We start from the raw sequence: 13,056 nt of genomic DNA on the forward strand, positions 1-13,056 counted from the left end.
AGAGGGATGTGCACTCTAGTTACCAGCATGTGCTATTGATGTCACTCTGCATCTAGTCGAATAAGACGAAGGACAAGGGGTCTGGCGAAATTTGGTGGGAATGGATAGGACTGAGCAAGCAAGTAAGTGGTATAGTGTTTGCAGCAGGAAATTATTAGCTTCGCCTTCGCTAATTGGGAGGCACCCTGGAGGATCTCACGGTGAGCAAGGGGAGGAGGAGAGATATACAGAACAGATTCAGCTTGGGCAATTTATCGTTAAAGGGCAAGGCACAAGATAAGTCAAGAAATTGACAAGCTTCCCTTTGTTTGGTTTCGTTGAATTTGACAAACTGGGACGGTATTTTGTTCCATTCCGTCCATTTCTTTCCATGATTCACTTACGGGTAATGCAGTCAGCAATCAAGATGCGTATTCCATGCATGTAATGTCCTTCCGGCAAACCCTTTCTCGTTCCCTTTATCCTTTTTACCAGGTTGTTTCTGGGACCGTAATGCCAATTCAATTCAATAATATAATGCTTTCGAAATGCACATGTAAAAGTCAACACCAGAGTATTCTACAATGAATTGTCAGAAAAGCATAACACATACACACATAAACCGTTAGACGGGTTGTACCGTCATAAAAGCGTCAAAATCATTTTTTCATCAGCCTTCAAGCACGAGGGAAGGTTTGGCCTCTAAATCCAACCATACTCCCATCGTTGACTGGGATGGACTGCCGAGTTCTCCTTTTGAAGATCCTCAATCATGCTCTGTAACACCAATTCAGTGCGGCTGGGGATATATGATCGGACCATCTGTGTGTTTCTGAGGTAATAGCTGTCAATGTCGAGCTCAGAGTGGTCTTCATCGTTGAATGAGCCTTCTGTCTCCGTCACATAAGACAGGATTTGTGTCCGGTTGGACAAAGACCGTGAGGGGGGAATTCGCTCAGTCTCTGTGCCATGCTGGCCGAATGCTGGTATAGGAGTGGCTTCTCGGATGATCGGATGCTGAGGAGACGTAGGTTGTTCGAGAACAGGAGATAAACGATTGCTGACTGGACGTCGGTAGGGGTGTTTCTGCATCCTCACTGGATCTGGCCGAGAGACTGTGCACTGGGGAGTTGCAGGGTCCTTCTGCAGGGTCTGGTTTGGGCAGGTAGAGTCCAAAATTCCAACTTGAGACACCCCAACGAGGACTTCATTTTTCAAATTATCTTTCCTGGAGGTGTACAACGCGTAATTCCGTTCCGGAATGTGTGGCTTCTCTTGAACACATGTTTGAGTATTATCCAGTCCCAGCTCATGTCCAAAATCCCGTGACCTCGAGGAATCTCGAGATGGCCATGTAGATTTCCGGCCGGACCACGTCTCCCACATCATTCGGCCAAGAGAGGGCAGACACGCCGTGATGATACCGATGTTCATAATGACCTGGATGCAGATCTGGAGCGAGACTGAATCCCATGTTGGATCATGGGAAACGAGGACAGATCGCAAGTGTGAAACTTGTGGGATCGTGACCAGAGGGAGGGCTATTCGAGTGCCGAAAAGAATGCAGACAAAGATCTTTTTGTCGAGAGACGTTTTGAGCTTGCACATCATAATGACCGGTAGGATGAGAGTAACTACGTCAATGACGAGGCTGATAGTGATGAGTATGATCAGGAAGGTTTGCTGTTGCCGGTAAATCAGAATCCATTCTGGAGACGGTCATGGTCGTGGTCATGGAGACTTACCCGGTCAACACATTTCCCTGGACTGGCCAGCCATGGTGTTGGAAGAGAGCACTGAAAAGCAAGCACTGAAAGGGCCAGAGTCGAATAGACCGTAATAAGTCCCAGAAGAAAGTTGCACCCGATGCGGACGGGCAATTGTGGTTCGACGTTTTTAATGAGCAGGACGACAATGATCTGGGTTAGGGAAAGGACGGATTGGAAGAGGAGGTTGCTGATATAGGTTAACTGTACGAATTAGCTAGGATTCTTGGTGATGATATCGATGGTGGACATGCTCACCTTCTGATATTGTGATACCTCAGCAGCGCCCAGAGAAGAAACATGTCTTCCCAACAAACCATTGGATAGTAGGAATCTCACACATGCGCTTTGGGCAATTGCAATGACCTGCGTAGCCTTGGGTCAATTGACCACCCCGTAAAAATAGGTAATGATCGGCCTACCAGTGCTAAAGGCAAAAGCATATCAGTGGATTCAATCGCTCGACTAATGCGGTGCCTTGCAATACCTCTCGCAAGTACCACGAGGAAAGAGACAATGGCCAACACGACCGTGAGGATCTCCAAAGTGGCTCCATTATAATCAGACATTCGTCCACCACCACCGTTCACTAGCACCTCACTCGTCATTGTTTGTAAATAAATAGTCGTACATCAGGTCATATGGGAAGGAGATTGAACCTGAGGATCCGAGAGGAAGTGATCTCGAACAGGCCACTGGGTGCCATATATGAGGGCCTCTGCCATCGAGGCATTTGGGAGAAGAGCAAGTCCCATCAACCACTCATGTCACGGTACGTAAATTGAGAAGCTCAGACTGGCAATCAGAGGGAAAGATAGAGCAGCATCAGCCAGAAGCTGGTCTGAAAGATATTTGTGGAACAAAGACAAGTGTCTGATCAATCCTCAACATGTCAAAGCACCCGAATTCGGCAATGGCCGTAGGGGTTGAAAGGACGCGAGTGGCACGATCTGGAGCTGAGGGGAAATCTGGATAAAACATCCTGCGAATCAGGAGAGATAGATTTTCAAATCAGGTAACCGACAGACGGGGACAGAATGAGTCTTGAAAGCTTCAACAAGGGAATTGTTCGTGTTCTCTATCGTGATCAACAATCGTTCATCTCAAGGATAGGTGTCTCGGAGATCTCGTCGTCGTCTTCTTCGCACATGGTGATCAAACGCGAATCTCTATGAGATGGAATTTTTCCGTCAGTCATAATAGTCAAGAACCCGCAGACCCTTTTCACCAAGATTTCGACAACAGACTCGTGTCGCGTAGATTGAGGGATTCTGGCCCAAGGTTAAGCTCCGAGTATCAACAGTCTAGTCGCAGCAAAAGATGCAACATCGAGAGAAATAGCAGCATCATAGAACGCGTGCTTGGTTCTTTCACGTCGGTTCTAGATGAGAGAGCTCAACACTCAACGCGTGAGATGTAAGATATGACATATTTGACAGCCGCCACTTGTGTAAAAAGATGATCGAGCTGTTTGTGTTTTCAAGGACCTTTTGTCAGGCTATGCAACGTCTTGGCATCCAGGGGGACATTTTGACAGAGAAAGCTCTCGCACATTGGCCATGTAAAGTGTATTGCCGGGAAATTGCACCTCCGGTTTAGGCGGCCCTACCCTTTCGGGCATGGTCGTAGGCTGGGCGCGCCGCCGCTTTTGACGTCTATAAGAACCTCGTCTCCCATCCCATCCCTCTCTTTCCCCCCCCTTCCCCGGGGGCCTTCAAAATCTGCCTCGCCTCTTCGAGTGCGCCTCGATCACCTTCTCAAATCCCGATCCTCACGGCCGGCACTTCGACTCCTCAAGTTCCCAATTTCTCCGTGGCACATTTGACTTTGCACCGGCTGCAACGTGCAGGCTCAGCTGACCCCGTCCATCATCTACGCCTCGACTAGGGTCCTAAGGGTGTTGGCGTCGACAAGCCCCCCTATACCGCCTTGCGAAGATGAATCTGGGTGATGGGCCCCTCAGGCGTTTGTTCCAGACTTGCAAAAGCCCAGGGAGATCGTCGTCACTGATAATAGCAAAATCGAACATCCTCAGACGTCGTGGTTGACGCTCAACTTTCCTTCCATGGTGCGCCGTCGGTGCCCGGACTCTACATCTCGATCTGGAGTGTTCGTACGGAACGAGAAAGTGGTTCTTGACAAAAAATCGTGATCGATTCGTTTAATTGACGTCGGTTTTGAGGGGTGCAAAAGACTTGCTCGAAGGACAGGTCGACTTGACGGCCTACGAGGAGTAGTTTGGCTGTCAAGGACGTTCTGTAAACTTGAGATCGAATAACTTTTCGAGGGTTTCATGGATGAATTTCGGCTGCGGTCCAGCCAGCCTCGATGTTGATCAAAGTAAGACTCTCGTCTCTCGCCTTTTCGTAGTACGAGAGAAATCTAGACTTCTTAACGCTTGATGCGTCGTCGAATCTAGCTAGATTAGCAATCTATTCTCTGTATCGACTTTTCAAGGGAGAAAAGCATGATAAATCAAGAGGCCGAAGAACATGACTGGAATGGGGTATTAGATGGAACGGAACAACTTTATTTTGCCAGCATTCCCACATAAATTCGTACGTTGTGTGACTCTTGTGGCCATCGATTAAGAGAAGACGATAATCGCTTGTTGCGGTCTGTGGAAGAAAGATCTGCTTTAACCGGGCTAATCCGATATTATTTGAGGTCCAGCTATTGCCGGAAGTTGTATAAGAAGTCTGGGGTGCTCTCGTTCGTGAAGACTTTGACCTTTGAATATAACGAGACATTGAAGAAGACGGCTAGTTGCTGAAATGGTCTCGATAATGGAGACCTATTCGCGATTTTGAGGGCTCTTCTTGGATGCGTATGCTCTGGACTATGTAATTTCAACAGTATAACCGCACTTCTTCATATCCTGCTGTAGCCATGCCATCGGTGTCATATACGTAACGTCTGATGTCGCTGTCAAACCCACGCCGCTAGTCAATATTCCAGCAACTCTGCCATTGACATCGAAAATGGCTGATCCCGAGTCTCCTTTATTTGAGAAAGGTGCGAAAGCTCGCCTGTCGACGCCACCAACTACACACCATTCCATCGTTGTTTCGCCACTGGCATGTACAATCGATTTCACCTCATTGCAGCATCCCCATGTTACGCCAGTGCTTCTGCCTCTCTTGCCTACTATTAGGCACTGGTCTCCGTTCTTGTCAAGCATTTTCGGGTTCTTCAGCTCACTGATCGGTACTGTGTGCTGAAGACGCAGTTTTCCGTTGAGTGGCATCCTGAACTTGTGTGGACTCGCTGGGTCAGGATGAAGCACTGTTACCAGGTTTTGACGGCTCATCCCAAGCCCGATCAAAATATCAACGGCGTTCGTTATGGGTTCTGAAAACTTTGCTTGATCAAGCTCTATCAGTGCCCAGTCGCGACGGGGTCCAAACGCATCCGCTGTGTCAATAGGATCAGCAGTCTCCACTGGAGGGCCAAATACCACATGGCCTAATCTGCGATTAGCCTTGCTTTGCCATTTAGGTAGTATATTTTCCAAAAATTCCCGAGTGTCTTTATCCACAATAGACGCTTCATGCACTTCGTTTTCCCACCCCTGCTCTTCTTCGGGCTCACATTGCTTCAACCTCTCCTCAGCATATTGCAGCCGATCAGCTTGCGCATCCAGCTGGATCTTGGCATCTTTCTCCATTTTGTCAATAGTGATATTTCCGGGTAATAGCATATACGTGCGCGGCTGGCCGGTAGCAGGCTTAAACCGATATGCATCCTTCTTGTTATCGTAAGGATGGACGACGTGTCTGCAAGTAACGGTCCATATGCTCTGAATTTGTGGATTAGAATCGCCGGGTTTGAGGTATAGGCCGAGAGTGCCTTCAACGTTGGACCCCTCAGGACCAATTGCTTGGCCAGGAGAGGCAGTTAGTGGAAGTTGGTATTCAGCCGTCGCATTGGTATCAGACACCGGCGGTAGATATAGGACTGGTGGTGTTGTCTGTACCAGTTCCCAGACTTGTGATTCCCTGATCTCACATTCAATATCGGGGAGTTCGTGACTTTTCAGAATGGCGATGCAGGCATTCACAATGGTCAATCCATCACGCCAAGTTAGGCTTCCGCCGGTAACGCCAATCCAGAGTACCACAGGGCACACGCCATCATTGTCCGGTCCCCGGTAGCCAATTCGCAAAATATCGATAGAAGTCCAGTCGGCAGGCGATAGAACATCGATAATTTGTTTCTGAAGCTGTGGATTCCACTTGTCGATGATGGAATGCTTGCCGACGTGTTTGAGAAATTTGACCCGAGGGTGAGTTTCCCCATGCTCTTTGTGACGCCACTGCAGTCCACTAGATCGAGCCACCAAGCGGGGGCCGGAAGGCAAGCCATAGTAGTATAATCTAGCTTCTTCATCACTCGGCTCGTACGGCGAATCTTCAAGGACCATTGATGATGGCGGTGAATCGTGGCGGGAAGACTCATCTGAGTCTGCAAACGCTTTCATAGGTGAGGACGCTTCTGGGTCGAAAGAGTCTCTTTGCAAGGGAGGCAGGCGCCTCGGGATCGGGGGACCCTTCTTGGTCGAAAAAGTCTCTTTGCAAGGGAGGCGCCTTAGAATCGGAAGACCCTTCTGCGAACGTCTTTTGGCCCTTTTTATCCATCTCAAAAGAAAGGAGATCAAGTTTTCTTTTTCAAGGAACAAAAATGCTTATTCTCGGAGGGTCAAACAGAAAGTCTTTTGGTGCGGCTGAGTCGAGTATGACTAAGGGGTGGGTAGGCAGCAGCGTGGGAAGGAACCAGGGTTATGGCGCTACCTGCGGCGCCACCTTAGCTCGTAGTAACGCGGAGCATTAGGACCAGCAGCTCAAGATTCAAAAATTATTTTTGCTACCTTCCCACTGCACCTTAGTATTCCTTAAGTAAGTCTTCCGTATACGTTGTTGGTATATTACTCGCATTAAGAAGGGTCTCTGTTAAGATATAGACAAGCACCGTAAGGGGAGTATTCGTAAAAGAGAGCATACACCTTTTTTGCGAGCAGCCGTAAAGAGCCAAAGGGGATTAAATAATCGTGTATGTCTCAAGAGCCTCTAGTATGCGCCTAAAGTCGTCGAATGGTTATACGGACTCTATAAGGCAGATGGTTCACATACACGCAAAATAAAAAGTAGTAAGAAAATAAACAAGCCCCCTCCTATAGTCCATCTCTAACGAACTCATAGATGGGGCGCCGCAGCCAGTGAAAGCTTCAGCCACACAAGTTCAACTGCAGAAGAGTTTGAATCAGTGACCTCCCAACGATGAACAAGACGACATCATCAACAATCACTGGCTGGAGCATTACGTTTACCCATTTAGGGCACCTAGAAAGCTAGGCCGGACAACCCTCTTACCTTACCTAATGATCGAACACTAGTAAGGCCCCTCAATTCTATCGGTTCGACGGCAAGCCGAGTGTATTACCACTCGGTTACGTCCTTGATAGGTCAACCACGATTTGGTGTCAATTTTGAAGCAGTTTTGGGCATTATAAAATATGAACTTGATTTTTTTTATTTTTTAATTTTGGAATCGCCTGGTTAGGGCTTGGCGTTGTGTGGCAACGCCAAGAGCGGCGTGCTGGCCAATCACTTAAGCCTATGGCTTGGCAGTGTCACGTGGGCAACTGGGCGCTCCCTTTGCCGCATCGTCATCGGATCCAATCCGTGGACCATGCGGCCGGGGGACCCTACTCGATAGATGTCCATGGATTGGATCCGATGAAATCCCGTGGGCAACCTACCCTCAACGGAGTAAACATTTTCCGGGTCACCCCCCATCGGATCCAGTCTGAACCAAGTGGCCCCGGGGGGTGTCACGGAACCACGTGGCAAGGATAGGGTAGCGATCTTGGTATCGAGGGAAGAAACCCTCCCAAAGCGGCGGCACTGGCCGCCAAAGTCGGCGGGAAATTTCCCTGCAATCTGCGTTGAACTGTAATTTACTCACCTGTCACCATGCTTACTCGAGCGATAAATCGTCGCGTTCGCTCCCCAATCTGCCGATCCCAAGTGATGGATTCTGTCGCCGAGAGCCTCTGGTCGAATTCCAAACCTTTTTTTCCTCGGACCAATGGTTCGAGCGCCGGAAGTCCGTGGACGAGAACGAACTGTTCACGCAAAGATCGTTTTCGCTCATCTAGTACGGGCGCAAATATAATTTGACGAATGGGAAGATACGAGTAGAAGCTCAATCAGGCCCACGCCGTTTGTTGATCGTGTCAGCAGGGATGTCGCCTTTGAAAGTTTTTCACCGAGTCGCACCATTGGACGGAAATTCGAAAGAAGCATGAATGGAAACTGCTGAAGATCATCAGCTGCGTTCTGAATTCGTGGAAAGTACGCTGAGGTCTCCTTTCTGTCCTGGCCGCCTTTCACTGGGGGATCAAATTGTAGGTATTAAAGGAACACCATATTGTCACACGGCTGGGATTTTCAACCAGGCCAGTTCGCTCTGGCGAGAGTCAGCTTATAGTAACGAGTGGTTTGATCTATTGAAAGATCAACGATATTGGCCTCGATTCGTCCCAATGCTAGCCGCGGAACGAGTTACATTTGGATGACCATTGTTCAGTGAAAAGGGAAGGGCGGGAAAAGGAAAGGAGAGAAATCTCGCTTGGTGAAGGGGATGATGACCGTTCCCAAGGTCAGTGTTGGGCCGAGAGAAGATTGATTGATTGAATCTATCTGAGCGAGGCGCAAGCTAGAAAAAGGCCACGGAGGCTGCGGTGCACGTGACTAGGCTAGTCCCAATGTGGACTGCCAACAGTCAGCACTCCTATCCCCTCCAGCGCGATCGGGCTGACATACTGATTAACAATAAGCGCTGCCTGGCTGACAAGGATCGGGAAAGACAATCCACGGCTTCTTCGGATGCTAAACAGCAGTGTTGGCAGTCCACATTGGGACTAGCCTAGTCACGTGCACTGCAGCCTTCGTGGCCTTTTTCTAGCTTGCGCCTCGCTCAGATAGATTCAATCAATCAATCTTCTCTCGGCCCAACAAGCAGGATCTCCAGTGTGTAGCAATAGAAAGAAGATATTCGCGTATGCCATCTCCTGTGAACCTTGGGATTTTGTACATTATGCTCAACACGGTCAAGGGTATGTTGGCTGTCACGTGGAACGCTAGGCCTAGTTGGGACTAGCCCACTAGAGCACTCGTTTATAACGACGACTACTTCAGTCAACCTTTGCCATTGCGGTATTCCCTTGCTCCTTTCCTTCCCCCTCTCGTCCCCGATATGACATTGGCGAAGATCATGCCGATGAAAGATGCCAGCCGAAGGGAGCGTCGTCCAATACGACTGGCCTGCCAGCAGGACAGCGAGGACTATCAGGTTGATTGAGGGTGAGCATCTCTCAAAGAGGTCCTAATCACTCGACCATGTCAAAATCATTCATCTTCGGACATCAACATCATCGAGGGTCTTCCTCTCTTGTTCTTAAACAGCATTATCCAACATAATCGAACTGACCCGCATCATCAACGACGATCTGCCCTCAAGACCAAGAGGAAAAATTGGATCAACAAGTCTGGCTTGCAGTCCACCTCACCTCGCATCTCACAATAGATCTCTTCGTGCTTCGTCATCATGTCTCGCGTTCGCCGAATACACGAAGGTATCGGGAATGTCTCGGGAGAGCGACAACCCACAGCGACTCGCGTACCACAGCGACATCACTAAACATCAATCAGGCCTAGTTGTGCGAGCGTTGTCCGCATGATGGAAAGGTACCTGAAAACCCTCCATTTTCCCTAGGGATTTGAAGTATCTTTCCATCCACCTGGCCTCCCTCATATAGTTGGCGCTTTTTGATGTTCTTTCCACGACGTCGTTGAACCCCTTTGATGGAGTCCTTTGCATTTGCCTTTCCACGCCTTTTTGCACTCGATTTTAGTGGTGTGGCATGTCAGACCCTCTCTGTCGCCTGTGTAGCCCGTCTGTCGCCTCCGTCGTCTGTCGCCTCCGTAGTCTTCCTGCCGCCTCGTGACCTCGCTGCCGACCCCCTTCAGGGCTGTCCTGACGTCCTGTGAGTTTCCTGTTAGTCTTGAATGAATCCATGCTCTTTTGCCTAGTTGTATCTCGCAGTGTGAGTGCGCATTCTCTTGACTCTACCTCCTGCCAGGTACCTTTCCATCGTTCGGACAATGCTCGCACAACTAGGCCCGATTGGTGTTTAGCATTGTCGCTGTGGTACGCGAGTCGCTGTGGGTTGTCGCTCTCCCGAGACATTCCCAAGTTATCGATTGGCCAAGCATTTTTCATAGCGAATATTGAAGTTCTCAATAAGCCGGCCGAGGTTATCCGGTAACAAAGGCTTGGTCAGGTACGCAAGTAATAAGGAGAGGGGAAAAAAAAAAAAAAAGGAGTATGAAGATCCTGAAGAATCGATAGTCTGATCGCAAGCTACGAGGACCAGTGTTCTCAGTTATTCAAGTCAGCCAAGCGACTAGATTATTCGACTAACTTATTCTTAGTCTAGTCTAGCAAGTTAACTAGCTTATCGATAAGTTATTCGGCTGCTGGCCGAGAGGCAATGTGATCCACGGATTGGGTCCGATGGCGGTGGTCCACAGACTGGATCCGATCCATGGACCATCTCGATATCGAGAATATCGACTTCCATCGAGTAGGGCACCCCCCTCCCCGAGGGGCCATGTGGTCCACGGATTGGATCCGATGGGGGTGGCCTTCGTCCTCACGTGACAGTGCCAAGCCACAACCACGTAAATCCCAAATTAAAAAAATGGAATTGAAGTTTATATTTTATTCCACCAAATTTACCTCCAAAATGACACCAAATCGTGGTTAACCTATCAAGGACGATAACCGAATGCTCGGCTTTTGGTCGAACCGATAGAATTGAGGAGCATTTCTTTTTTTGAGCTGCTAGTCTCTCGGTTAACTTATTCGAATAACCTAGTTAACAGGACCAGTGTCAGGGGAAGGACAAAAGCCCGCGCAATGCGTTCTCTGTGCACATACCAGACTAACAGTGCAGTCCGTTGTAGGACTTCGGGAACGTGCGGTTCCGCTCTCCTTTGGATAAAGTGAACGAAGAGCCTCTGTGGCATAAAGCATCTAGCCTCTTGGTGCCACGGGTCCAGATGCTTCGGTTGAAAGCGGGTGCCAGAGATAGTTCCGAAGTTTAACTGGTCTGTAAGTAGAAGTGCTCTAGATGGTGGAGAGGCCGGAAATAACACTAAGGTGGACAAATAGAAGATATAAAAAGCAGCAAGGTATTTTGGACCTGCATATGGTTAGATTACCTGATATGTACGGATGCCGGTCTCCACACCTGGGAGCGGGATGAAGAAGGGGGTATACGCATGCACAGCCACAACGGCATGTAGGATTACCTGTCGATCAGGCCACATTTGAGCAGGCTTATCGACTTCTCCACTAGGTTGAAAAGTAGATTACAATGGAACGTATGCATCGGATGAGAGAATCAACGCCACAGCCAATAATAATGGATTCTTCTTCAGGTCGAGGCTGTGGGCAGTGTGGGATGGAAAATTGCCACCTCCTCAGGATGGCTGACAATGTTGAGAATGCAAACATAGGGTACTCCTCCGGTAAGTGAATCCTCGTAAGTTTGGCAGACTAGGGGTACATCTCTATAACACCAAATCTAGTGTTTTACCAGAGAAGATTTTTCTTTGCCAACACTAGCAACGTCAACAGTCTCGCTGAAGGATGATAGCGTCCCCAAGGTCCTGGCGCATGCTGTCCTTCTTTGCGGCATCTATCGTCCTGTCCATTGCCACTCTCATCTCGGCCAGCCACTTCTTGTCTTCTTCCAGCTTTCGGGGGTGCTAACTAGCGTCAAAGGGCAAAAGAGATGCTGACATACTTCGAGGTTAGTCCTCACTCCTGGGTTTCAATGGCTTGCAGTCTCAGGGACAGCTGCAGCAACTTGGCTTGACAGGAGAGACTCAACGGAAGAGAAGTGGATCCAGGGATCTTCCGAAATATTGTCGGCTAGATTTGCTTGGTGAAGCTTTTCTCGCAGAGCTTTTGTAATCGTCGTGTTGAGTTTGTACAATTCTGGTAGACCTTGGACGGTTTGAACCTTGCGCGCGAGACGGGCCTTCACGTTTGCGATGTGTTGTTGAATCTTAGCGAGAGGTGGAAGAGTATAGGGTTCTAAGCGAGCAGACAAGGCTGAGGACTGACGACTGTAATTCCAGGGATTGTTGGGGTTGGATCTGAAGATTGAGTCGCTCTTGAACGTGCATGAGCTTCCAGATCCGTCAATTGAGCCATGGTAGTGTCTTCAAGAGGGTGATTGGTCTCGTCGAGAATTTGTTTCGCCCGGCGCTTGCCTCACCAGCTGGATTGGTATTATCATTCGAATTCCCTGTCATAGTACTTGAAGATTGACCAGAAGATCTCGTAGGCAACTGGGTGTCGTATTTAGTTCACATGACTAGATCACTCAGGATCTCATAGGTAGCTTGGGTCTTGACGAGTTCGTCGCGTGAGCTCCCTTTGCCTAGGTGGGTGCGTAACTCCAGTTGCTTTAGGCAGCGGGAACGTTGCCTCTCGAGGAAGACCGAGCATGGAATAAGGATCTGACATCTTTGATGGATTGGACAACAGTTAACGGGCGTCAAGTCAGAGGGATTGAGGCTATTGAATCGACGATAGAAGCAGTAGGGTTGCCGTGTTTCAATTGACACCTGGACAAGGGAGAGATTCACTACTGCGACGAATCCGGGGGAGAAACAGCTCGTTCAATGTGCGCAACGAAGACAGTCATTTCTCGAGACTGTGAGAAGAGCACAAAGGAGAGGATTATTGCCGCATTGTGGGCATGGCGCCGTGAACTGCTAGCACAGTAATAGACATGTCAGGATACGACACACCGTCCCCAAATCCATCCACGTGGGCTCATGTGATTGTGGCGTCTCGCTCCACGGCTTAGCATTTGGACAAGTCAAGGCTGATTTCTATTCTAGATAACCGCATTCATCAACTCTAACCTTCTGGAAACAATCTTGTCAACCTTGTCTCAGACCCTGCCCGACCTCCTCGTCACATTCTCCCATCTTACGATAGCCCGTACCTGATTGGCTTGGCTTTTTTTGGCAAACCATTCCATCTTCAATTTGATGGCGTCATCGATGCTTTAGAATGCTGCAGCCAAGTCCAACCAGTCTCGGTTGCTCGTGGCGGATGCCGCTGAATTTTATCCTCCTCCAGCCGCCCCATTGCATCAGGCCTTCCGACCAACCGTTTCGATGAAGATCCCAAAGAAAAATAAAAAAATTCCAGCGCTTGAGGGTGA

General features: G+C 48.9%; 2 protein-coding genes across 2 annotated transcripts; both read right to left on the reverse strand.

The window, feature by feature from the left end:
- Window positions 1–681: 681 nt before the first annotated feature.
- Z518_02268 (uncharacterized protein) lies at window positions 682–2,353 on the reverse strand (the record flags this gene model as incomplete). Its single annotated transcript, XM_013419297.1, has 4 exons — window positions 682–1,662; window positions 1,725–1,949; window positions 2,004–2,111; window positions 2,168–2,353. 4 exons carry the CDS (start codon window positions 2,351–2,353, stop codon window positions 682–684), a joined length of 1,500 nt encoding a protein of 499 aa, XP_013274751.1.
- A 2,231-nt stretch (window positions 2,354–4,584) lies between these two features.
- On the reverse strand, window positions 4,585–6,225 carry Z518_02269 (uncharacterized protein; the record flags this gene model as incomplete). Its single annotated transcript, XM_013419298.1, has 1 exon — window positions 4,585–6,225. The coding sequence occupies one exon, from the start codon at window positions 6,223–6,225 to the stop codon at window positions 4,585–4,587; it is 1,641 nt and encodes a 546-aa protein (XP_013274752.1).
- Window positions 6,226–13,056: the final 6,831 nt, after the last annotated feature.

The sequence above is a fragment of the Rhinocladiella mackenziei genome (genome assembly GCF_000835555.1).
Source record: "Rhinocladiella mackenziei CBS 650.93 unplaced genomic scaffold supercont1.2, whole genome shotgun sequence".
NCBI classification, from domain to species: Eukaryota; Fungi; Ascomycota; class Eurotiomycetes; order Chaetothyriales; family Herpotrichiellaceae; genus Rhinocladiella; species Rhinocladiella mackenziei.